This window comes from Podarcis erhardii (assembly GCF_964252035.2).
Source record: "Podarcis erhardii genome assembly, chromosome: 17".
NCBI classification, from domain to species: Eukaryota; Metazoa; Chordata; class Lepidosauria; order Squamata; family Lacertidae; genus Podarcis; species Podarcis erhardii.
Window position 1 is genome coordinate 3,692,970 of NC_138515.1, and position 25,932 is coordinate 3,718,901.

The 25,932-nt window shown below is 46.0% G+C and overlaps 1 protein-coding gene, 2 long non-coding RNA genes and 1 pseudogene across 8 annotated transcripts in view; 3 read left to right on the forward strand and 1 right to left on the reverse strand.

Annotated features, from left to right (window-relative positions):
- Positions 1 to 25,932, forward strand: part of LOC309332752 — a 107,679-nt gene that overhangs the window by 149 nt on the left and 81,598 nt on the right. The window lies entirely within an intron of this gene.
- LOC309332751 lies at positions 75 to 8,605 on the forward strand. Its single transcript, XR_014152326.1, has 3 exons — positions 75 to 925; positions 5,902 to 6,042; positions 7,494 to 8,605. It is a non-coding gene; the product is annotated as an uncharacterized lncRNA (long non-coding RNA).
- FAM3A (FAM3 metabolism regulating signaling molecule A) lies at positions 7,939 to 24,356 on the reverse strand. 5 transcript variants are annotated; one of them, XM_081845913.1, is made up of 11 exons: positions 24,172 to 24,356; positions 19,621 to 19,742; positions 19,263 to 19,373; positions 16,509 to 16,532; positions 15,366 to 15,479; positions 14,021 to 14,144; positions 13,724 to 13,782; positions 13,567 to 13,617; positions 12,046 to 12,130; positions 9,153 to 9,279; positions 7,939 to 8,859 (listed from the first exon to the last, which is right to left on the reverse strand). In XM_081845913.1, the coding sequence occupies exons 2-11, from the start codon at positions 19,631 to 19,633 to the stop codon at positions 8,764 to 8,766; spliced, it is 804 nt and encodes a 267-aa protein (XP_081702039.1). In that variant the 5' UTR covers positions 19,634 to 19,742; positions 24,172 to 24,356; the 3' UTR covers positions 7,939 to 8,763. The 5 variants fall into 5 exon arrangements, with proteins under 5 accessions (XP_081702039.1, XP_081702040.1, XP_081702041.1 ...); XM_081845914.1 differs by having other exon boundaries at positions 24,292 to 24,310; XM_081845915.1 differs by lacking the exon at positions 24,172 to 24,356 and adding an exon at positions 24,013 to 24,031.
- Positions 20,891 to 21,572, forward strand: LOC309332743 (adenosine 5'-monophosphoramidase HINT1 pseudogene; annotated as a pseudogene). The gene has a single exon. The product of its transcript is annotated as an adenosine 5'-monophosphoramidase HINT1 pseudogene (transcript).

Sequence of the window (25,932 nt, forward strand, 5' to 3'; positions counted from 1 at the left end):
GTCCCTCAGACCTTGTGGGGGGCCGGACTATCTATCTATCTATCTATCTATCTATCTATCTATCTATCTATCTATCTATATAGAACAAATTCCTATGCCCCACAAATAACCCAGAGATGCATTTTAAATAAAAGCACACTTTCTACTCCTGTAAAAAAACACCAGGCAGGTCCCACAAATAACCCAGAGATGCATTTTAAATAAAAGGACACATTCTACTCATGTAAAAACACGCTGATTCCTGGACCGTCCGCAGGCCAGATTGAGAAGGCGATTGGGCCGGATCTGGCCCCCGGGCCTTAGTTTGCCTACCCATGTCCTAACCCAAGGAAGGATATTCTGGGCCCATAGCAATGTGACACCCTCCAGACGTTGCTGCACTCCAACTCCCATCAGCCCCGGCCAACGGCCAGTGAGTTTAGCTACCCTTGGCCTAGAGCATCCCAGGTGAGGGTTGTCATCATACAAACTGTAGAACCCTCTAATCTTTAACAGTCTTGCAGCCACAGGTCCTCCTGTTCCACTGTTCCCTCCATTCCCAACAACTGGAACAAGGAGGGCTCTCATTCATTTGACCCTAAGGCAGGAAGGGTCACAGAGTGGGTGCTGAGACAACGAGCATGGCCAGGAACCCCCATCTGGGGGCAATGTCACAGGCTGGCTTGAATATGGGAGGGTGGATGACATAATCAGGATTATGAGAGGGGCAGAGGGATTGCCAGAGTGCTCCCAGCCTATGCAACCCTTTGCTCAACAGAGCTAATCCAACAAAAAGGCAAGCTGGGCAACCCCCTGGGGCACCCAAATTCCAGGGGTGCCTGCCCCAGATAGCTAAACAATGGTATGAGGAAGAGCCTGCCTGCACCTTCAAGCTCGGCAGCACCCCAGTAACCCTCAGAGCTTCATTGGCTGCCCTGTGTTAAAGGTAAAGACGGGCATAACAATCAGTGTGTCAACATTTCAACTTGCCTAGGGCAGGAATAATAGACGGGGGCAGCCCCACATTTATCTTTTAAAAACCTGACAAGGAAGTACGTTTCCCCTTAACCTCCCTTTTAAATTCAGCAGATAGTTTTAAAAAGAGAGAACCTTGCCACTTCCCCTGTGCAGAGAAAGACTAAACAATGATTTCCCCTGCTTTTCCATCTCAGGATTGTTTTAAATAGCACCAGGCTTGCCATAAATGCACTTGCTCTAGGTGTGCTCCATTTGTTATGTCTTGACCTCCTACAATTCCCCTTTCTATCTGAGGCGTGCGTGTTTAAGCGGCTCTGTCCAGGCCTGGAGTGTTTCTAACTCCTCAAACATTTTTAAAGCCCACGAGGGCAAGGTGTTTCCCACGGGAATTGGCTCACCACCCACTGAACTCCCGCCCTCCGTCAGTGGTCCCTTTGGGAGAGGAAGGGCGCGCGTGTGAGCGAGAAAGGAGATGAAGGGGAGCAGGAGGCGCGGGGCACCAGCAGCCCCCCCCCCACTTTGCTCTCCTGCTTCCCCTGCAGTTCAGCTGAGTCACTTCTCTCTCCGGGCCATAAACACCTGTTGGGAAAGAGCCCGCTGGCCACAAAACTTGCTTTCTCTCTCTTGCCCCTTTTTTCTTAGGCAAGAGGAAAAGCTCGCCGCCCTCTCGCAACACTTTCCTCCAAACCCATTCCACTTTCCCTGAAAGGGAGGCGGCCCGTCCCTTCACCCCCCCCCCCACCCAGTGCGTCCTCTTATCTCTCTCTCCCTCCCCCCGCCCAAAAACCCGCTACAAGAGTCTTACCAAAGAAAGACCCCCCCCCAAAGTCAGCAACGATCCAGCAAGAGCCTTGGGCAGCTGCCCCCCCTCCCGATTCTCTCCCCAGCCGTCCATTAAACAAGTCCTCTGCAAAGGAGCGCTCAGGGAAGCCGCGATCCTCAGCCCGAAAATCTGCCCTGGCCTGACCCCTCCGCCTCTATCGCGCTCCCACCGCCTCACCTGCCGCCGCCGCCGCCCCAGAGCTGAACTCCGCCGCTGGATTTGCTTGCCTTCTCCTCCTTCCTTCCTTCTTCCTTCCTTCCTTCCTCTCCGACTCCGCCCCCCCGGGGGGGCGGCGCATCACAATCATAGCCACGCCCAGAGCAACTGAATGCGAATTCATGGCAGGATCAACCCGGGAGTTTAGCAGGGCATGCTGGGATTTGTAGTCTCCCCCGCAAAAAACATAAATAAATGCTATTTAGGTGCAGAGAACAACAGGAAAAACACTTCGGATCTGGTATAAGCAAGAAGAATTCCCTGCCATGCGCTGGTTGGCTGGCTTGTGTGTGTTTTTAAACCTCAAAGAGCAGCAGGAGGCATTAAGCTCGCTCTGTGCCTCGATAAATAGGATCATAGGGGCACTCTGGGTTCTGATTGGAGGAAGTGGACAACCACGTCTGTCCTAAATGGGAGATTAATAGTTACATTCTGCTCCGTTTAGCAAAAACCCTTTGCCTGTTTGGCTGGATCAGAAACTGGCTGAGCGCTGATTGGAAGACACGGATGCACTCCACCGCTAACTATCTCAATGGGATTAGGCGGTGATGTGATGGAAAGGATTATGCTCATCCTTTTATTCGATTGGGCAATTTAAAGGCCTTCTATCCTCGGATTGATGGGATTGGGAGGCTTTTTGCTCTGCTGGGATTACGGATTCACTTGTATCAATTAAATGCATTTAGTTAGAGTACTTCCTGTGCTCAAGCAGAGGGTTTGGGATTATTATTTTTATTCAGGGATGATGAGAGGGAGGACTTTAATCATTGTTCCCCTTGTGCAATGTTGTGGGGAAGATATAAATGCAAGGAAGAAAACCAAAAAGCAAGCAGAGTCCTCCCAGTGCCATTTCCTGTCAGGTCAGTAACAATATGGCACCAGGGGATGTGCTAAGCAGAGGTTGATAGAAGATAATGGATAGAACTTAATATTTAGGATCTGGGATAACTCAGTTGGTAGAACATGAAACTCTTAATCTTAGGGTTTTGGGTTTGCGCCCCACATTCGGGTTGGAGTAGATAATCCTGGGGCTCCCTTCCAACTATGATTCTCTGTGATTTATATACCACTTCAGATTGTTCAAAGCACTTTACTCATCATGTCTTTTGCAATACTGTACGTATTTACCTGGGCGTTATCCCTATTTTACTAAACAGAGCTTGCTTCTAAATATATATGAAACATAGCTGTCAACGTTTCCCTTTTTTAAGGGAAATTCCCTTCTTCTGAATAGGATTCCTCGTAAGAAAAGGGAAAAATTGACAGCTATGGTATGAAATAGGATTGTACTATTAGCCACAAGACTGTATCATTTGAACTTGCTAAATTATGTAACTCCAAACCACCACGTTAAAGTGGAACAAATGGCATTTGATAACAATGGAGGTTTTTTCAAAACACATGGTTTACCTGTGTGTTTATTTAAATTTTAACATCTGTAGGGATTATGATTGGGACTGCAATCATAATTTTCCTCTTGTTTTATAGTCCCATCTCAAGATATTTCCCTCCTGCTTTGTAGTCCCATCACCTATTAAAAGCTCCTATGATTAGGCCTTCAAAAGATGTAACAAGTATACCAATTTAACCACCTTAATGACTGGCAAGCTTGATTGCTGCAATTCTAGTCTTTGTGCATCTGAGTACCAGTCACTGGGAAAGAACAGCAGGAGAGGGCGATTGCCCTCATCCCCTTGTTATAGGACTGGGGGGAGTGGTGGTCTGGATATCATCTGTGAGCAGAGGCATACCTAGGCTCCCTTGTGTCCTTGGCAAGGAACTGCATTGGTACACACTAACACACACACACACACACACACACACACACACACACACACAGAGTCATGTGCACCTTTGACAAGATGTTTTGGTGTGGAGAGGTGTGATTTTTGCACCTTTTCCTGGGTGGGGGCCAACCTAGCGGACCCCTAGGTATGACCCTGTCTGTAGGTTCCCTCCAAGCCTGTAGTTTTATATCTGTAAAATGATATTCTGAAGAAAGAAAGGCTACTGAAGTAGTCAAACCAGTCTCTTAATAGCTCTAGCCAGGCCTGTTTAGCATCTTTTTGCATGACTAAGAAGTCCAAGTGACTGATTTGACGTAGAAACTATGACTGGAGATGCTTTCAGAAGCTGAGCAAAAAGTGGATAGGTTCCCTGCCGCTGCCCCACCCTCACTGATATCATCAGTGAATGTTGGAGGAGAGGAGATCATCAGCTAGGTCAGTTTTGGCTTTTGTGGAAGTCTGGAAACTTAATGGTGGAGCATGATGTGTTTGAGTGCTAATGCTGTGAACCCTTCCATCTTATACTCAACCTGTAAAGGTAAAGGTAAAGGAACCCCTGACCATTAGGTCCAGTCATGGCTGACTCTGGGGTTGTGGTGTTCATCTCGCTTTATTGGCCGAGGGAGCTGGCGTACAGCTTCCGGGTTATGTGGCCAGCATGACTATGCCACTTCTGGCGAACCAGAGCAGTGCACGGAAACACCATTTACCTTCCCGCCGGAGCGGTACCTATTTATCTACTTGCACTTTGACGTGCTTTCGAACTGCTAGGTTGGCAGGAGCAGGGACTGAGCAACGGGAGCTCACCCCGTTGCGGGGGTTCGAACCACCGACTTTCTGATCGGCAAGCCCTAGGCTCTGTGGTTTAACCCACAGCACCACCCGCGTCCCACTCAACCTGTAGATGTGTGTGAATAAAACCATGTACTATAAAAGATGTGTCTCTAGCATCCTTATTTCTAAGGGTAGCACACTCAAGGTGTGTATTGGTATCCCTGAGATCTCTCACCACTCAGGAGTTCCGCTTGCATGTAAAATCCCACTTGTGGACTTCCCAAGGGCAGAGGCGTTGCTACAGGGAGGCTAGCCAGGTTTTTTTGCCCTGGGTGAAGCCTCCAGAGGCACTCTATTGAGGCTCCCAGCCTGTGTGTGTGTGCAAATGCACATGGGGTGTGTGTGTTCCAAACAGGGTCTTTGACTCGGGTGAAATAAAGCCTAGTTTCACCCCCTGCCAAAGGCGGTCATTGTGGAGACAGGATGCCAGCTTACATAGGCCTTGGGTCTGATCCAAGTTGGTTCTTCTTATGTATTTTGTCTGCATGGTAATGATCACCATAATTGTGAGCAAAGATGAGGGACTCTGGTGGGCCAAAACAGATACACTTTTTAAAATAATTGCTTTATTATTGCTTTCAGGGTTAGGGGACAAAAGGAATATTACCATGCAGACAAAATACTTCAATCCATTGCTTGCTGCTGCCCACTCAGAAGTCACCAGTGGCGTAGCGTGGGTTGTCAGCACCCGGGGCAAGGCAAGTAATTTGCGCCCCCTAACCCGTGGATTTGCGCCCCCTAACCCTAACCCCCAGATGTTGCGCCCGGTGCGGCCGGCCCCCCCTGCACCCCCCACGCTACGCCACTGGAAGTCACAAAGCTGCAACAAAGCCCAGTTGAGGGAGACCTCCTAGTACGTGTCAATAGCAAAAAGTGTGAGGGGACAGAGAGAGGGAGACAGCCTTGAGCACCCTAGAGCTTGTGGCCAGTCTTGGAAAGCAGAATTGAGAAACCCCTGGTCAAATCCCAGGAGAGCTCCTGTCAGTAGATCAGCTGTTCTAGGGGTTAGATGTGCCAGTTGTCCAACTCCATACAAGGCAGCTCCTTCTCTCCAGTGTGCTTACTTTGGTCACTGACACCAGCAGAAGGCAGAGCAAGCTCCATTAGTAAATCACTGGGTGAGAAGTTGGCAAGGTTTCTGACTCCCTATTGTTTAACAGTAACAACAATGGATTTTTGTATGGAAGGACTGTGAGCTCAGCTCAGTTCTGGCACTTAAACTAAATCCATTTGTTCAGCAGTGGCCCAGAGCCAGCATATTCTTAATTCTGTTTTTTGCACCAGGCTCCACTGGCCATGAGACACGCTCCTGTGTCTTGCTCCTCTGATGAATCTTGATTTTCTGCAGCTCAAGGAACTTGTCTAAGTTCTCTTCCTCAAACCATTCCCATTCCACAAGGAATTTGTTGCACAAGGCATGGCATGGTAGGTATTGTTTCTTTACTAACGAGAACTGACTGCAAATCTGTGCCTTAGATGACCATAAGTACGTGAAGAGCACCTGTAAACCCAAGGCAGCATATCTTCGTTTCCTTCCCTCCTTTCCAGCAGAAAGTGATTGACCCAGGTCAGCCTTCCACAACTTGGTACCCCCCAGAGATCATTGGGCTACAACTCCCATCATTGCTGATCACTGGCCACTTGGGAGGTGGAGTCCAAAACATCTGGAGGACTCCAGGCTGGGGAAGGCTGCCCCAGGTACTTGGCAATACTTGAAAGAATGGCTACCTATGGATCCAGAAGAATCCCCATCCCGGGCAGGCAAAAGTTGAGATTACCTGGAACTTCTTCTGTAGGTACTGTCCGAGGACACCTTTTGCTCTCTGTTCAACAGGCAAAAGTGATTAGTTTAAGCTAGGCTTCCCTAAATGCTCTATTAAAACTGCACAACAGCAGTCAAAGGATGCAGCCAGCCCAGCTTTTATGGACATGATCCAAGGAAAAACTACATGTTATTCTAGAAACATGTGTCAAGTGGCCACTATTTTAAAGAAAAAGCAGCTGCTGATCTGGATTGGGGCCCCAGTATTATTATTATTATTATTATTATTATTATTATTATTATTATTACATATTGCTCTGTAGATCTCAGGGCAGTTCACAAGGTCCCATGCCAGTTTCCTAACCTAAGTCACCTTCCTCAGCTGCTATTTACCCTCAAAGGTGCCAATGAATGCAAACAGCACCTTTGAGGGCAAGGTGATGTTGAGAGAAAAAACTGATATGATAAGAAGCGAATACTGGAATGGGGCAGTGGCTACTTTTTCTTCAACATAAGTGGCTAGTTTTAAAAAAGAAGTGTGAGCAAAATCCAGTTTAGTCTTCAGCACAGAGACAGCACAGTTACAGAGGACATCAGGCTTGTCCACCCTGCTGCTTGTCCTGTGCTTTCTAGGCACAGGTCTGAGCAGTTTTGCCTTTGCCACTTTCCCCTGGAAATCCTACTCTTTAGCGCTCAATTGGAACAAAGGCCGTCCACAGAAAATCTGACTGCCATTTGTTCCAATTCAGGGCTAAACAGAGGGTTTTCCTGAGGAAAGTGCTGGGGCAAACTAAGGTGTGGATAAGCCCATCTGGTGGCAACATGATTTGGATCACCATAACTCTGTACACAGTCTTACATTATGCTCGTGGTGATGAAAAACCTTGGACAGGGTACATGTTGGGGAGAAAGCAGGGGAACAGGTGAGGGAGAAGATAGTAAGCCCAAATCCTGGAAAAGGGCTAGAGAACCTTACCAGCTGTATTCACCTCTGGACAACTCAGTTGTGTGCAAAGCCAGAGGCAAAGGTGAGAAGAGCAAAGAATGTAAAGTTTTACCTTTGTGCACTAGGCTAGTTTCTACTCACACTCTTCTTTGTTTTCCCTCCATCCAGGGAAGCAAGTGGCTTTATCTGAGTCAAGGACACATTCTAGCCAGGCTAGACAAAAACACTCAAGGAGAGCACAAAACAAGACTAGGAGGGGGTAGGGCTGGGAAGAGTCCCAAGGGAAGCATTTGTCTTCAGTCCCTCAGGTTCCCCACCCCAGCTATTAAAAGAGCTGCTGTAGCCCAGGTTCAGACATAGGTAGCATCCTTTCCTTCCAAGAATGTGTGAGCTGGGTCCTCCTACTGCAACAGGAAAGAAATTAGGATCCCACTCTCCAAGGGCAGATTAGGCATTATCTGCAGTAGAAGGCCAAAATGCTGGTGTCAGACCTCTACCTAAAGCAGAAATGGAAGAGTTTACAAGAGTGCAATCACTCTCTTGGCCACTAATTGCGGATCCCAAGGGAACAGCACTGGTTCTGCTCTTGAAAGAACAACAATTAACCAACAGCTGCTGTGCACATTGTTTATTGGAGATACCGTTTAGCAACAAGTGTTCTGAAAAAAAGAAACTCAGCTTTGATTCCTTTCCACAACAATGTATGAACAGTGATCCATCTCCAATTCCCATCACAGTTTAAGTACCAACATTGTCTTTCAGGAAACAGCAACTTGACATTTTTCAAGAGATTCACCAAAACCAAAAAAAGGATTGTCCTTAATCTCCTTCCTCCTATATATTAGTGTCTGTAGTAGTGGAAGAACTAACTTAAACCACATAAACTATTATAGAAAAGTAGTGGTCCCTTTAACGCAGGAATGAAGAACCTGTGGGCCTCCCAATGTAGTTGGGACTACAACTCCCATCACCCCATAACCACTGGCAGGGCTGACTGGGGCTGATGGGAGCTGGAGTCCTGCAACATCCAAAGGGTCACAGGTTCCCCACCATGTGAGCAGATCACTGTGGAAAAAGAAAGACTGTCACATAAATACACTTGCTTCCTCTGAGCAGAGGGCACCAATCTGCTCATCACATTCAGAGCAACAGGCAAAGGGGAAGTAGGATGAGCTCTTCCAACCAAGAGAAAAATAAGGCACTAGGGGAGAGTTGGGGGGGGGGTGGCCTCACATATACCTCACTTCCTTTCCCAGGGTTTGGGCCAGACGTGCCTTTTGTGGAAAGGAAAACTTGATTGCCTAGTTGAGGCAGAGGCTGCTGGAGAGAAGGAGAATGGATAGCTGCCACCATATGGGAAGACAACAACAGGTGGACAAGCAAGGACCTTTCCCCCACCACAAAAAGACACCGCAGGCTTCAAGGAAACCGGTCCTCACTACACCTCAGCAGTTCGCTGTGGAATGCAGCCCTCCATCTCAAGTGCTTCAGGCCAACCCTCATACTTGTTGGAGCTCTTTTTGTTCTTGACGTGCTATGAAAATAACAAAATCAGGGTTTACATGGATATTTCACACTCCTCTGCTTCTCCTCCCAGATTTTATCTAAGGCAGAGGTAGAGAACCTCCAGCCCTCCATATATTGTTGGACTCCACCTCCCATCAGTCCCAGCCACTATGGCCAATAAGTCAGAATCAATGGAAGTTGGAGACCAACAATATCTGGAGTGCTCCGGTTTCCCTCATGTGTGAGCTAGTGATTTCAGGATTTCTCTGAAATACAGACATTTCAAGGTGACATCTGTGAAAAGGAAAAATGGTTCAGTACCTGTTCAAAAGGACTTTTGTTCTGCACCCCTTTGGCTCCTACAAAAACCCAGCTATCTCGAAAAGCTAGGTCTTTGGCAACATTGCTGCCCAGTTCTGAGAAGATTTTACGGGTCTCCTCATTCATCCTAGAGGGAACAGAAAATGTGAGTAAACAAACCTCTACTATTCACTCTTCTGGTCCCACCAACACAGTAAAACATTATTCTTTCTGGAAAAAGTTCAGTGTAGTGCCAAGAAACTACTGTACAGAGCAAGACTTTCAACTGGAATTTCTTCTCCCATCCAAATGCTGTAGTGGTGTGAGAAGTTGTACTTAAACACAAGTTATTCCTTCAGGTGAAAAAGCCCTGTCCTGCACCAAGTCTGGCAATCTCCCTTTGATCCAATATTCAGCAATGGGGAACCAGTGTCCCCACCATGTTTCTTGTCTACAACTACCATCATCCCCAACGACTGGCCATGCTGGCTGGGAATGCTAGGAGTTAGGAGTCCAACAACACCTGGAGGGCCCCTGCTTCCCCATCTCTGTCCTAAACCATAATATAAAGCCACAATATCTTAATTTCAAACCCCCTCTCTTATAAGCTTATTCATACATGCATGCCCATCATTTGAAAGTTGCAGCATCAAGCACCACACATTGCCTGTGTGGAGGAGTCATTACCAATCAGATAGAACTTTCATATTTCATGTTTCCATATTTTAAACACTTTTTTTGCCTTGTTACCCTATTATGTTAACATAAGAGTCCCTGTGGCAACTTTACATTGAATGGGGGCATATAAGCACACCAAACATTTCTCAGGACATTCGGGCACACGTGCTTGTTAACAGGTCCAGGCTGCAGGTTCATGGTGTGCTGAACCAAAGGTGAACTGTTCCAGAGGCTTTGCTAACGCCATCTTGTTAGTCAAAATAACCCCACCATTAATTGGCAGTTGCTGTAGCAACGAGGTCATGTATGTTTATATACACTTGCTTTGATATAAGCTAATTGGCTTGCTTTGATGTTATCCTTATCTGTGGGCTTGGGGTGCTGGGCTCTGACCTCAGAAAGGGGAACTATCTGTAACACTTGGGTATTTGCCACCTATGCTGTCATTTGGGCAGGTGAAGTGATAGACAAAGTAACATATGTTGGATGATATGGAGTTATGCAACTCCCGAGCCAAGGAGAGAAGTACTGTATTTTTCACTCTATAAGACGCAGCAATTTTCACTCTATAAGACGCAGCAAACCATAAGACGCACCTAGTTTTTGGATGAGGAAAACAAGAAAAAAATATTCTGAAGCCAGAACAGCAAGAGGGATTGCTGCACAGCGATCCCTCTTGCTGTTCTGGATTCTGGGATAGCGGTGCAGCCTGCATTTGCTATAGGAGGGGAAAAGTGTGTCTTATAGAGCGAAAAATATGGTAACTTAAAAACCTTTAGAAGACATCTGAAGGCAACCCTGTATAGGGACTTTTTATTGTTTAATGTTTTGTTATGTTTTTTATATATGTTGGAAGCCGCCCAGCGTGGCTGGGGCAATAACTAAAAATTGGGGTATGAATAAAAATTGTTCCGGCACCTCTCACCACACCTCTGGCTCACAAGAAGATTCTCCCTGGAGCGCAAAGAGGACATCCTCTATGGGCAATGGAGAGGGTCTTCTCATGAGCCAGAGGTGCACTGGGGCTTTAATGAGGCTCTTCAGCCTCCTGGGCTAACAGTTGATGCGCAGGAAGAAGCCTCCCCTGCCTCAGCTCTGCAAGCTGCCCTGTCTCTCCAGCTTGTGCAAGCAAGCAGAAGGGAGAGGGTAGCTTGCAGAGCAGACACGCAGGGAAAAAGCTTCTCTGCTCATCTGCTCTTCCCCCTCCATAGAGTTGCCCTGCCCCTCCTGCTTGTGCACAGAAGCAGGAGGGACAGGGTAGCTTGCAGAGCAGACACACAGGGAGGCTTCTTCCCTGTGCATTATCTCTGCCCGTTCACACAGCAGCCCTCCCTCTTCCACTGGTGCAGAAGCAGGAGGGACAGGGCAGCATTCCTGCACCTGTTTTTCTAGAAAAAAAGCACTGTTTATATTCACTTGCTTTGATATAAGCTAACTGGCTTGCTTTGATGCTATCATTATCTGTGGGTTTAGGGTACTGGGCTTTGAGCCCAGAGAGGGGAGCTATCTGTAAGACTTGGATATTTGCCAGTCTATTCCTTCATCTGGGGAGGAGAAGTGATGGGAAATTCTAGACAAAGTGATGTATGCTGCTTTGTATATAAAGAATGTGTGCACATTTGCTTGGGTGCAGACAAGCCATCTCCCTGCTGCTGTGTCTGTCTCGAACATGTAACGGCTAGGAGACCTGGCAGGCTGTAAGTCTACTCCTTTCTTTAATAAAGCACTCTGGTGTTTTTGGCATCCTTCTTCAGGATACCTGCACTCAACCACTCCCATGATCCCTCCTTTGGGCCAGCGGTTCAGGACACAAAGGCTGAGTAATCAAAGGATAAGTAATCAAGCCATGGGTATGCAGGTCTGAATAAGCCCTCAGTGGCCCCCATGCTAGATACAGGATAGACCACCCTCTCAGTCATCTGAAGGAGACCAACTTTGGATCTCAGAGTCTCAAATGCTAGGCATCAAAAAACAGATGCAACAAACGGCTGTCTTTTCTCAATACACTCCCAATTTTACTTGAGTACCTGTTAAAAGGGGGATTCCCCAGCCTCCCCAACAACCGCTTTGCATTAGTTTTATATAAGTTAGGTAGCTTCCTTTCAGGCTGAGTACATTTTTACTACAAGAGTTGAGCGTAACCTGTGCTGGCTGTCTCCCTGTTTTGTTTTTGTTTTTATTAAAGATTTTCTTGTTTTACAGAAGTAAGTATAACTGTCCCCCTGTTAACACTCACTTTGTGGCAGGATCATCGTATGAGGCCACAAACACCAGCGTCCCCTCGTGCAGCGGCCGGATAAATTTTAACAACTCGTTCACATCTGGAAGGGCAGGGAGAGAATGGAAGGAGATCTCAGAACAACTGTTCCTCCCAAGTGTCATAGACCAAAGGCTTGCATAAAGGCTACAATTCTGCAGAAGTGCAATTCTGCAGAGATGGTGGCATAGGGTGTAGAATTCAGCATTATGAAAAACGTAACTTTAAAAACTCCAAAGTGGTTGGGGCAGATATGCTCCAAAGTGCAAGTGGGCAATGCCTGCTGAATTATTAGATGATAGAAGGGTGGCTGGACACAATTCTCAGAGGTTAGGTGTGAGGTTTCAGCACTCTGCTTAACCTCTAGCCCTTCCTCAGTACTAGCAGAGACAAATTAGGAATACATTGTGCAAAAAAGGGTGTAAGTATCAACACAGAAAATATGCAAGTGTGATCAATGTGCAAAGCAATTATTTTATGGCCATGACCCCTAAAGTCTGTTCCTTTACAAGGGATGCCCTCCACATCATCAATATGTTGCAATCTGGATGTGCCCTCTTGATGCATTTACAGTGTCTTGACCTTTGAGGATCCTTCAGCACATGCATTTGTACTGGGTCTTCTGCTTGACTCAGGGCCCATTCCCCCCATCAAGCATCCAGAGTTGTGCTGGGTGTCAAAGCACATTCTGGTCCCCTTTCAGGTCCAGTATGCACCAGTACCACAAGCTATTTGCACAGCCTCAGGCGCCCCTGTTCACACAGACCTAGCCTGCAAATCCATCCACTGTTGTTCCGCCTCCTGCCCAGAGCTCTTGGCCTGGTGAAAAAGCAGTATAGAGTGACAGTAACCCTATGCTACAGCCTCTTCTTAGGCAGCCTCTATCTTCTGTAACCCAGTGCATGTTAGTCAACATGGCAACCTTCCTTGAAATTATTTTGCCTTCCTCCTAAAATTGATGGACTATGCAGAACTAGATAAACTAACGGGAAGAATTCGAAACCAGCGGCACCAGACATTCACAGAAGATTGGCGTAAATTTACGGACTATTTGAAAAGTAATTGTGATGATCAGATTACATTTGTAGGTTTGCAGGAAGTTTTGTAAGGGGAATAATTTGAATTATTGCATTATTGAACGAAAAGGATGACGTTAGTTATGATAATTAAAGGCAATATGAATTTAAGAACTGCAGAAGAAATCATAAAAATGGGAGATCATCAGAGGTGCTGATGGAAGTCCAAAATATTGTATAAGAGGTGAAATTTTGTGGAATGTATGACAATTAATATGTTTTAAAATGAATAAAAATTATTATTATTATTATTATTATTATTATTATTATTAAAATTATTTTGCCTTCCTCCAAATCCAAAGGCTGCTTGTGCCCCCATGACCATATTGGAACACATCCTTAAGATTTCTCAAATAATCCCTGTATCTCCCCTTCTTTTTGCCCCATCTTGAGTACCAAACTCCTACCAACACAGCACACTCACCTCCTGCCCACATGTCAAAGAACTTTGCATCAATCAGTTCTCCATTCACTCCTGCAAAGCAGAGCAGAGCAGAACAGGACAGTGTTGGTGACTAGTTTTTATGTTGCCCTACAACAACATCACTCATGGCCACCACCCTCTCAAAAGCCCACCTTACCATTCACCAGTGCAACGTTCAGGCCCCGGCCTACATTGTTCTTCACGCTGCTCATTAGCCTGAAAGGAAGATCAGGGCTGGTCAGAAAATGTCCCATCAAGAGATCTAAGTGAGGCTAGAGTGGGATCACATCTGGTTGGTAAGGCTTTCCCCTAGTTTCTTCCCCCACCCCAATAGCCATCCATAGGGGATTGCACCTGAGCAAGTAGATGCAGCCCATGAGCATCACCACCTCCAGTCAGGTTGGTTACAGAAAGGCTTTGAGAGCCACAGTCCTCCTCAGTGGCAATGACTCACATTTTGTCCTCAAGGCAGATCTTGGGCCCAATGACATTAGCTGCACCGCTCATGATCCGGAAGGCGAACGAATTGTCTGGGCAGGCCCGAGGAAGGCCACACTTGTACTTCTTAGGCCTAGGTTCTAAGTAGACAGCAAAGGAGAAATCCTAAAGCCCCATCGTTACAAGTACCCTTTTGCGCCAAACAGGATGCTTTCTTGCCCTGTCAAGAGCTGAGCAATCTGTGGACTCCAGTTCCCATCAGCCCCAGCCAACAGGGTCAATGGTCAAGGATGGGAATCCAGCAACATCTGGAGGGCCACAGGTTCCCCAACCCCACACTGCTGCATTGCTCTTAACTGCCGGTGATGAGGAGAGGCACAACAGTGATTAGTCATCCAGCCCCAAGATACAACAGTGAACGTCACCTAAAAGATCCTGCCCACCTTATACATTATAATAATGGAATTCCTGGGGCAATCCTCTCTGGGAATGCCTTGCGGGAGATTCTGTGATGGCTGCCAATGCCACAGGGCTAAGTGATGCTTTTTGTCTCACTCCTCCCCAGGTAGGCTGACTTGTGCTTTCTTTTGCTTTTCTCACTGCAAGAGTGACCATCCTCCCCCCCCCCCCCAATTCTAGCAAGGAGGAAAAAAGAAGGGATAGCAGAGGGGGAATAACAGAGGCAATGGGCTTTTTTCTATTAGGATAAGGAATGCTGTACAACAAGGCAAGTAAGTGTTAAGGTAAAAATAGACAAGAAAGATAAAAGGCTTAAGAGTGGACCAGGCAAAAAAAAAAAAAAGGCCGAGAGGCAAGTTTAACTAATCTGAACTTGGGCAAGGCAGGGAAGGAACCAGGGTGGAGCCTTCTCTACCTGCCTCAGTCTTCAAAGCTGCATCAATAACCCTGCCTGTCTTGAGGAAGACACCCCATGTCTGGACATCTCCCTTCCACTGATAGCCACTTTTTGACCAGCTGAAGGAAAGCTGTTGCCAGGAACTGAAGGAGACTTTTGCATGGAACCGGCAACAGCTCTCCAAGAGGCCGGGTTGTGGATTTTCCTGACATCAAAGCAAACATTATTTTAAACCCAAAGACGGCAGAAAGTTACATGGAAAGCACGTGCTCTATGACTGAACTATGATAACACTTCTTCTTCTGACAGCTAGGGCAGGCCAGAACCTGCTCTTAAAGTAGGAATGAGGCTTTCTGGGTGTTCCTTTGGGACTCCAGCTCCCATCAGTTCCCCAGCCAGCATGACCAAAAGCAGAAAGCTGGGAATAAGTATTGCTTTGAACAGGCCTTCACATGCTCCACTGTACTATCCTCTACTTCCACTCTCTCAGCTCTTCTGAACTCACTGCGGTGTCTACTGTTGCTGCCTGCTTTCTCTGCCGTGACCACTCTGATCTCATCAAGCATGCTGGCCAATTCTTGGCGAATAACCCGAGGACATTGAGGTAAACCAGTATTTTCTAGGGATGGCAAAACACACATAAAGAGCCAGAGGAGATGCAGAAGAAAAAGTGATGTGGAACCCTCATTTCCCACTTACCCTAACAAGCAGGGATGAGCAAACCCTCTAGATCAGAGCTTTCCAAATTGTGTGTCATGACAAGTCAGTGTGTCAGCGTGTTACAAGAATGCTCCTTGTGCTCCTCCCAGGGCTGGAAAGGGGTTAGTTTAACCTCTGGTTTGCTAGTAAAACTGTATTACTGTGTCGCAAAATGATGCATGTAAAAAATGTGCCACCAACATGAAAAGTTTGGAAAACTCTGCTCTAGGTGCTGTTGGAGTCCAACGCCCATCAGCCCCAGCCAGTATAGCCAACGACTAGGGATGATGGGAGTTGGAGTTCACAGTACAACATAATCTCTCCTGAACTGGTCACCTCAAACTCATTTCCTACCACAGTGGAGTGGCAGGGAGTCATTACCACCACATCAGCTGCTAAGGGAAATTAATGATTCCACTTTATCTTAAGATATACCACAAAGCCACCCCAAACTGAACCCCACTCTATCAGATAGCTACTGAGAACCGCAATACAGCACAGAACTGTCCTAGTCAGCCAATGAAGACTTCTTTCTGCCACCCCCTTAATTTCTGTGAGCATTTTGTTTGGTCTCCCACCACTGCTTGGTAGTTGGTGCTACATGACAAACTGTATGTCCCTCAGCTGGTGGTGCTGTATGATGGGCTATGATGAGATAAATCTCCCCATTTTCCCCTGAGGATTTCCTTGCTCTTTCCCTTTGCCTTCTCCTTGATCCAAAGTGACAATCAGCACTGTGAAACAAGCAGGATCTCTCTGGTTTATCTCAGTTGCACTATGGGAAGTTTAAAAAGTCTCTCCATTAAGTGGCAGAACAGTTCAACACAGTTTAAGAGTGCCCAAGCTCCAAGACCTGTGTTGCTCCCAACAAAGTCAGAGTGAGTGATGAGTTTGCAAACCGGGTGTGTGTTAGTGTAGACCCCATAAGAATGTAGCCAAAGCCATCTACCTGATGTAGGAGGATTCTCAGGACCTGCAAGGAAGCAAATAAACAGCTGTATCAGCAAGATCCACTCCAGATCTTGTGCCCTGCCTCATCACTTCAAGGATGTAGCAGCAATATGTCAAGATTAAAATTCCTTTACTCCTCAAAACACCCCAACAGGACAGGTGCCAAAGAACTGATTTAAAACCTCTTCAGTTTATTTATTTAAAGTATTTTATCCCACCCATCATCACAATTCAATACTAGGTCAGGAGATATATATATAAAATTGTAAGGCTTGGAGGCGATACTCAAAAAGCAAGAAAAGAAACACTCTTCTTGCAAACTTGAAAATTATGTGGATTGTATCACTAGGTTGAGCTATCCAGTTTGCAAAATCACTCAATTTCATCATTAAAATAACAGTGTAATGCTTTGCAGGGGGGAAATCAGCTTCTTTATGGTGAAAAGTAGATTAGAACTTCCCAGCCAAGCAACCAAGGGTGCCAAAGGCTACCTGAGCATACATATATTTCATCACTGAAGAAATAAATGTGTAACATCTCTAAAGCACTATAAGAACTAGGCAAATAAGGATTTAGATGTAGGGTCTAGACATTTTACAGGAGTGAAATCTCAGGTGCCAGAAAAAAATGTAGATCACACTTTAGCTCAGGGATGGGGAACCTGTGGTCCTCCAGACAATGCTGGATTACAACTCCCATCAGCCCCAGGCTGATGATGGGAGTTGTAGTCCAGCAGCAGTAGGACCACAGGTTCCCACCCCTACTCTGACTAGTAAAATTTAATTATGTCAGTTAAAAAACACACCATATGGGATGGCTCCTGCATTTCCACACTATAAGCTGTGATAAAGGGTGGTATATAAATCAAATGAATGAATGAATGAATGAATGAATGAATGAATGTGATCAAGTTTGACACTATCCACTTCAACATGAGTCTTCAGAGTCCAAATCCATATTTCAGGGATTAGGCACCTGTGGCTCTCCAGGTGCTGGACTACAACTCCTATCAGGCTTGGCTACTGACCATGCTGGCTCAGGCTGATGTGAGGTGGAGTCCAACAACATCTGGAGGGCTACAGGTTCCCCATCTTTCCCCTACATTGTCACAAAGCTCACTCAGTGACCCTAAGTCCATCACTTTCTGTCTGATCCAACCCAGACTTGTAAACTTGTAAACAAGCTCACAAAAAGTTATAAGCATTCAAAATGTCTTAGTAGTCTGCTGGGGGTTTGCAGTGGAGGAATTGAGAGGTCCAGCTCCAAGGGCCTTCTGACGTTTCCCTCCCTGTGAGAAGTGAGGTTACAGGGAACCAGTCGGAGGGCCTTCTCGGTAGTGGTGCCCGCCCTGTGGAATGCCCTCCCATCAGAAGTCAAGGAAATAAACAACTACCTGACTTTTAGAAGACATCTGAAGGCAGCCCTGTTTAGTATTTAATGTTTGATGTTTTATTATGCTTTGAATTCTGTTGGGAGCCACCCAGAGTGGCTGAGGAAACCCAGCCAGATGGCTGGGATACACACACACACACACACACACACACACACACACACACATACACACTGTATATTCTCCAGCATTTCTACACTAGGCATGAAGGAGACAGCTGCCCCCCCACCTCAGCAGCCTGCTTGGATCTCATGCTAGGTTCAGAGGCGTGATGGTGCACCCTGTCCATCTTCTACCAGCCTACATGCTATGGCCAACAAACAAGTGCTTAAATACAAGGCTGGCCTAACCTCCTTTACAGGGACATTGATAGGGGGGGAAAGTACATGGCCCTCAACTCCCTTGGGTTACAAAAATTAGCAAGGCAGGGAAAGGGGGGAATAAATAAACTGCATTGGAACAGTAAGTGCAAATTCTGCAGAAGTTACATAATTAGTACTCTTGGAATTATTCATTAGAGTAACATCTCATGTCTGAGGAAGTAAGTGTGAAAACATCAGCAGAAAATAAATTGCACTCAGTAAATGTCAGAAGATTTTGCCATGAGGGAGCTTCTGTTTTAAGCCTAATTACTCTTCTAAAGTCACATGTTATAGGCACAGAGACTTTAGTGACCTGCGACTGGGCTCCATAAAGGTCTCTAATCTCACTTCTTTGTTTAGGGCCATGTAGGGCTAGCCCAAGACACTGAAACACTCACAGATACAATATGCTCATAGCACAGTGGAACTTTCTCTGCAGCTCACCATGCAGCCCTCATGGAGCAGATGACAAGCATGAAATGAATGAAGGCAGGGGCCTTCTCCCCTTGTCCGTCCCTAGCAGCTGGTATTTGGAGTTACACTGTCTGAAAAGATCCACTTGGATCTCATGGCTAATAGCTGTTACTAGACCTATGCAATGCTAATCTAAAAATCACCCTAGCCTTCCAGTTATTCTGCTGCCAGTTCCACACAGCCACCACTAGATCAGGTATGAAGAACCTGGGGCTCTCCAGAGACTGTTGGACTCCAACTTCTATTAGCGTCAACCAGCATAGCCAATGGCCAGAGATGATCAGATGATCAGAGTCCAACAACATCTGGAGGGCCACAGATCCAATCCCTGCTCCAGGTTTAACAACCATAGTTGTCCACTTTCTCCTTTTCCTGAACCCAACAACATGGCTGGGAGTGAAGCATGGAGAAACAGGCGCAGGTAAGGCAGTGGGAGCTGCAAAGGCAACTGTTCCGCCATGACCCAGTGCTCCAACCCTTCCCCACCATAGCCCCCATCCCCACTCCTAGCTGTTCTGGTTCTTACTCCTGAGGAACTGCTGCAGGCGAGAGAAGCCACTCTGGGTACCCAACAAGACGCTGACAAGGATCCAGGTCAGTCCTGCTGTCAAGACGATCACAACAACACGAAGGGGACCTGAGATGGTTAAGACAGACAAAGTCAGATCTGCAACAACACCAGCAAACCCCTGAATGATTGAACCTAACTGCCGCCATAATGCAGTCCTTCTTACTACATCTTTCCCTTGTTGTCCCAGGAGCTTAAGGGCTCCAAAAGGCATATCTGATATCACTGTCTAAGTGCTGCAATTCTGTGTCTTAACCAAATCTAAATGTTTCTTTCAAGCTAAAACTTTCAATGCTTCTTTCAAGCTAAAACTCACCTGCTAGTCTCATGGCCCCTTGAGGGTGTCCGGAACCAGCGACAATCCAATGCTACTAGGCTCCTGAAGTGCCAGGGCAGGTGAGGGATTCTGAGATGGGTTAGTCACATGCACCCTTCAAACTACAAAGATCAGAAATGGTAATCTGAATCAGCCCAAAGAATTTTTAAAACGCAAACAGCCCATTCTGTAGTCTGCACTACTCAAAAAAACATAAACATAAATATGTCAAACAAATATTAAAGTACTACTTTCACAGCACCCAACGAGACAACCAAGATAACAATCATGTACTATTTCCAGACTATGGGCCATTTCATACATTTACACAGCAACAAACCCTGGTTTGCCCTCTCAGCAGGGAGCCACAGTCAAACCCAATTTTAATTTTATTTGAAATAGATTTATTCTGCCAAAACAGTCAATGCAGGCCCCTGTGGTGGCAAACCATTAAGAATAATTTATGTACTAATTAATGAATCTGTAAAAAAACAAAACCCTCAATTACTTAAAACTGTTCTGAGGCTTTTTCTTACAATCAAGTGGTATATATATATAAATTTTATGAAATGAATAAATAAAATATATCAACATCAGACTGCATAAAAAACCCCCATCAACCCACAGGAAAGGGGAACCTGTACCCTCCAGATGTAGTTGGACTACAATTCCCATTATTATTGCTTTATTGCTTTTATATCACAAAGAGGTTCTCCCCCTCAGTTAATCCCAACAACCCTGTGAGGTAGGTTAGGTTGAGAGGCAATGTCTGGCCCAAGGTCATCCAGTGAGCTTCACAGCCAAGTGGAGATTGGAACCCTGGTCTCCCAGGTCATAGTCTGACACAAAAACCACTATACCTGCTGGCCATGCTGGCTGCTGTAAGGATGATGGAGCTGGTGTCCAACATCTGGAGGATGCTAAGTCTCCCAACCCTGTGCTAAACCAATCCAAATACTCTTCTAAAAATGAATAGTTTTCATTAACCTTCTAAGTATTTAGACCAATCAGGGGAATTCCATTTCTGGAACATCACAACCCTCAATCATGCTGTTGCCAACCATAAAGGGACCACAATTATACCTGCCAATTCCTCAATGGCGTATGACTGACAAACAGACCTGGCTTTCCCTGACCTCAGAGGCACCTAGCATCTCACTGCTTTCTGAGTGACTTGGGAGCTAGACAAAAATTCAGGGTGAAACCCCTGCCTATTTTAGTCCCAGACTCTGTCCTTAGTTTATGTTACAACAGGATGTAGTGTCTCATCCTTGCCTTCTACCCCAGCTCCGAACTGGGGGGGGGGGGGGAGAGGGAGTTTATCCTTGGACTTGTATTAGCATCAGAAGCATTTGTTGCACCCCTAAAGGTAGAATGACAGAAATGAGTTTTGAATTCTTTCTCTCCAGCTCAGAGCTACTAAGCCAACATTTGCAATACCCCTCAATCAAACATACAAAAAGTGAGCAGGTGAGGCGGTGGGGAGAGCGATGGCTGACAAGATCAGCAAAGCACATGTGGTGCAGCCAGGCAGAAACACTATCTTTGGGAAGTTCACCCACAAAGAGATCCCAGGGAAGATCATCTTCGAGGACGATAAGTGCCTTGCCTTCCATGACATTTCCCCACAAGCTCCAACCCATTTCCTAGTGGTTCCCAAGAATCTTATTGCTCAGTTCTCTCAAGAGCAAAATTCTGATGACGCTCTTCTTGGATACTTAATTATTGTGGGCAATAAATGTGCAACTCAATGTGCAACTCAATTAGGGCTGAGGAGGGGATACCGAATGGTGGTGAATGAAGGACCAGTCTGTCCAACAAGTGCATCTCCATGGCCTTGGACATGTCAGATGGGTTGGCCTCCAGCTTAAGAAGGTGGGCAAGAAAGAATGTTGCCCCCAAACTCCCTCAACAAATGTTTTCAAAACCCAACTATGATCAGTAACTTCAGTAACTTATTTTTTTTTAATATAATATTTATTGAAATTTTCCATATAATAACAAAACAAAAAGCAAAAATTGAAAAAACACAAAAAATATCCAAAAAAGAAAAACAATTAAAAAACACATAATATTTAAAGAACCTTATCTTCTTTCACCTTCTTTCTCAGACCTCCTCCCCCCTCCCCTTCTTGCATTCCAATTTGTGTTGTCTGCTCAACAAGTTCTTATCATTTTTCTCAACCTTAACTTAATAATTTCTTTAATCATGCTATTTATTTTAGCCTTATTTCTAATTAATTTAAAAAACCCAATTTTAACTTAATCTTAAACCTTTTTCCTAAAGTCAACCCAAATTTCCTTTCCACAATTTCCCCACATTCCATAAAAATCGCAAAAGTTAGAAAAAGAAAAAAGAACTTAACAAACTATATTTTAACACCCTTTGGATTCCCAAATCCCACCCTCCCTTTCCCGGTTTGATCCCCAAATCAATGTCCATCAATCCATCAATTCTCAGCCTGGATCCCAAACTTCCGAGGCTCCTAAAACTCTTTCCATTTCACTCTGCCGGATTTTTTGACCATCTTTTATGTTCAATACCAAATCTCGGGGAAGATCTGTCCCAATAATGACCATTTTTCTTCCAAGCAGGCCTCTGAATTTAAAAGTGGAGCTCAAATTTTGTTCCTTAAATTTTTTAAAACTGTATGTCCCAAAAGCTCCAACTTCCATCTTGATCTCACTTGTGCTAACAGGCCTCTGATCTTCCACAACATTATAGCTTCACCTTCATTTTCCACCAAATTTTCCACCAAATCCTCATATGACTCTTTTTCCACTTTCTCAAAACTTTCCTGTGAGTACAATTGAAGTTGTGCAATTATTGGACAATAAAGTTACAGGCATGCTAGCTCATCCAAAAAGAAGAAACCTGAAAAAGTACAATAGTATGTCCAATAGGACTTCCTCTTAAACCTGTAAGGCAGGTTTGGATATATCCAGATACATCCAGTCTCCAGATACCCAAGACCCTAGCTAGTCTCCCTGGGTTCCATGGGACTTAGTCAAATATCAGTGGGTTTGGACTGAAGGTCAACATAAGCCCAAGAATTGCACCTGACAACTTATCTGTAACCAGTGCAGCGCCTTCAAAGTAGGCATTATACTACAAGACTTCAAGCAAGAGTTTTGCACCTACATTTTTTAACCAATTGTAACTACTGGACACTGTCCAATCTCAAAGTAAACACAGCAGGAATCTTTATGGCTAGCTGTGCAAACAACTGTGTTCTGTTTTAAACATGTCTTTGTCCTGTTTAAAAATCCAACACATGAAGAGGACTTCAGCAAGTCACCATGGTAAAGATGTTTTACAACTGAGATGCAGTGACTGAGGAATGTCCCAGAAATGTTGTCAAACCACTCACTGGACAGCAGTGAGGCCTGGTCGACAGCAAAACGAGGTGGTGGGATGGATTATACCCTTTTTGGCAGGAGCAATGTTTTGAATGCTCTCTCACATTAAACAAAAAACAGGTGCACAGTAGACCGTGAGGGAGACCTGGGCTAGAACTCTCCTCCCATTCTGCCATGTTTTTAGGTGATTTCTGTTCACTTGCTTGTTTACATTGGAGAGTTTTGGGGAAAGAATGTGGCTTCTGGCCTAGTGACTGAAGTGGTACAATGCATTGCAGAACCTCAGAATTCTCTATCACCCTCTCATTCTGCTGCTTGTCTGCAGACCAGGCTTGAAGTGGCTTCCACTGTATATTAGCAGCATTGGCCCAGGGTTCAAGTTCCTACTCCACTATGATCTCTCTGGTCAGGGGATCTTGGCTAATCCTGTTCCTCTCTGCTCCACATCATCATTTGTCCTCAAAAGCCACAGGGGCAAAACAAGGTAATCACCTCAAAGAAATTGCACAGTACTGTAGTTAATAACAACCCCCTGAATTCTAGGGAGTTGAATTGACCTCGATATCTTTCCTGAGCCGAGAGCAGCCTTCAGGATTATGGTGGTGGGGCCTGCCCTGCCACAATTGCCATGAGTCAACCGCTCCTTCTTTGACCCTGGGGCTCTTTTCCTTTTAACCTGCCCTGGATCACCTCTCCACCTGCAGTTTCGGGGCTGGGGAGCCAATGATCCACTCATCGCTCGACACTGCAAGGGAATCTGATACACACAGAGAGAGAATTTAAAGCTGCTCGGATTTCCCTCCAATCTGGACCTTTGGGGCAGCGGAGCTAAATCCCCCATCTTGTTCTCCAACCCTCCCCACGTTACTCTAAAATCAACCTTTTTAAAAAAAATTCTCCCTCCCTCCCTCCCCTCAGGTGACAGGCGGGCCCCGAGCCTTTAACAGCTGCACGGGTGGCAGCGGCGCAGCTCCTGAAGCCTCCTTCCCGCCCGCCCGTCGCTACGCAGAAGATGCTGCAGGGAAGCCAGACCTGTCGCACTTCTGCCTGCCGCGACCCTCGTCGTGAGAGAAGACGGCTCCCCCCGTTGCTCTCGCTCGACAACCCCTCGCGCACCCCCGTCCCTTCCGCCCGCCCCCCAAACCCCAAGGCAGCCCCCTCGCCTCTCATGGCGTCCAGCGGCCCACATACTCAACTCCCCCGCCCAGCGACCTCCTCCTCATGGCGCCCCTCGATTCTCGCCCTGAGGCGCCGGCCTGGGAAAGCGCCTCCGAGAGGCCTCCGAATCCCGCCGCTCCTGCGCCGCCTCACCCGGATCCGGCCTCCAGCAGCAGGATCTTCCTGCTACTGGAGCTCGGCGGCGGCGGCGGCGGTGGCGGCTCCTCCCGCCGGCTCCGCCCAGCGCCCCGGGGCAGAGGTGGCAGCGGAGGCGACCCGCGCCAGCTCCACGGAGCGGCGCCCATAACACCACCTGCTCCTGACGGGGCCATCAGGCGCGCGAGCGAGGCCCGAGAGCGGGAGTCCCGGGGCAGCTGCTCCCCCCCCTCACCTGAGGCGGCCGCTACCTGGGCGCCCTGAGGGAAGGCGGCAGGGACGGCGGCGCCCAGGCCACGGAGGACGCCAAGGCTGGCATGAGAGCTCTCACTCTCTCGACGTTTTATATCACGTATATATAATCAGTGCTTTACTTTTTTTAAAAAAAAAAATAATATTTATTGAAGTTTCAAAAAAGGTTACAAAGGTAAGAAAAAAAGGTAAAAAGAAAAATACAAAATACAGAAAAAATAAACACAATGATTCCATAACTTATCTTTCATTTACTTGTTTCGCTGACCTCCCCACACCTCCCTTTTTTGTATTCCAGTTCAATTGGTTAACTCAGCAAATCCTTTCCCTCTTTATGTTTATCTTAATCCCTTATCTTAATATATTATAACTTTACTTTCTCGCCTATTAAAAATCCATTTTCACCTACTCCTTTCTAGCATTACTACTAAGAACCACTTGACTTCATTCCAACATCATTCTAACATTCATTTATTTTACAATATTTCTGTAAATAGCCTTTAAATTTCTTCCAATCTTCTTCTACCGACTCTTCTCCCTGGTCTCGGATTCTGTCAGTCATTTCCGCCAATTCCATATATTCCATCACCTTCATCTGCCATTCCTCCAGGGTGGGTAAATCTTGTGTCTTCCAATACTTTGCAATAAGTATCCTTGCTGCTGTTGTTGCTATAATCAGTGCTTTACAATGGTAAACTGCCTTGGGTGCCTTGGCAAAAAGGCAGTAAAAAAAAATCCAATAAATAAATGTTCATAAGTTGCATAGCTATTGTTGCAGGAAAAATAGGGAGGTTGGCTTTTGCTGCCCAGTTCCCCAAGGGACTGAGTCCCCAAAGTCCATGATGGGTCAGAGATGAATGGATGGAGGAAAGATCCATAGAAAGCAAGGCAGATCTTTTATTTTTTCTATTTGCAACAGAGTCCCAACACCTTCTTGCAAGGAGGTAGGAGACACCCAGAACAAAAGTGTGCAGGAACCTTTAAAGACATTGCCTAACCCTTTAGCCAAAGACCACCCTCAAGGCATCATGCGTACATCACAGGAGGTGGTCTACACAACAGAAATTTGAGAGTGAGGCTCCCCCCTGTCTGCCAAGATTTCTGATAATGCTTTACTGATTACATTACCTGGGCAGTCTGACCATTCTTTTGAGATGGTAAATGCTTTAGTTCTTGAATCCAGGTCACAGGCCCTCCCTATTCATGCACAAAATATGCCCTTAGGATTTGTAAGTGAAAGAACTATTGGAAAAGGTTTCTCTTCTGTAGAGGAAATATTTAGAGTCATCAGGAGAGCCAAGATGGCTTTTTGGGATGGTTCTGTGTGCTAAAATAAGGTGCAATTAGGAAACATTTCCTAAATTTTGAAGGGTGAAGGATTGGTTT

Excerpts from the sequence above, each read along its gene's own strand:
- FAM3A (XM_081845913.1), bottom strand. Across the intron at positions 16,533-19,262 it reads CCTGCAGCAGTTCCTCAGGA|GTCCTGAGAATCCTCCTACA; the intron begins GTAAGAACCAGA and ends GCTTCCTTGCAG. Across the intron at positions 13,783-14,020 it reads ATCTGCCTTGAGGACAAAAT|GCTAATGAGCAGCGTGAAGA; the intron begins GTGAGTCATTGC and ends TCTTCCTTTCAG.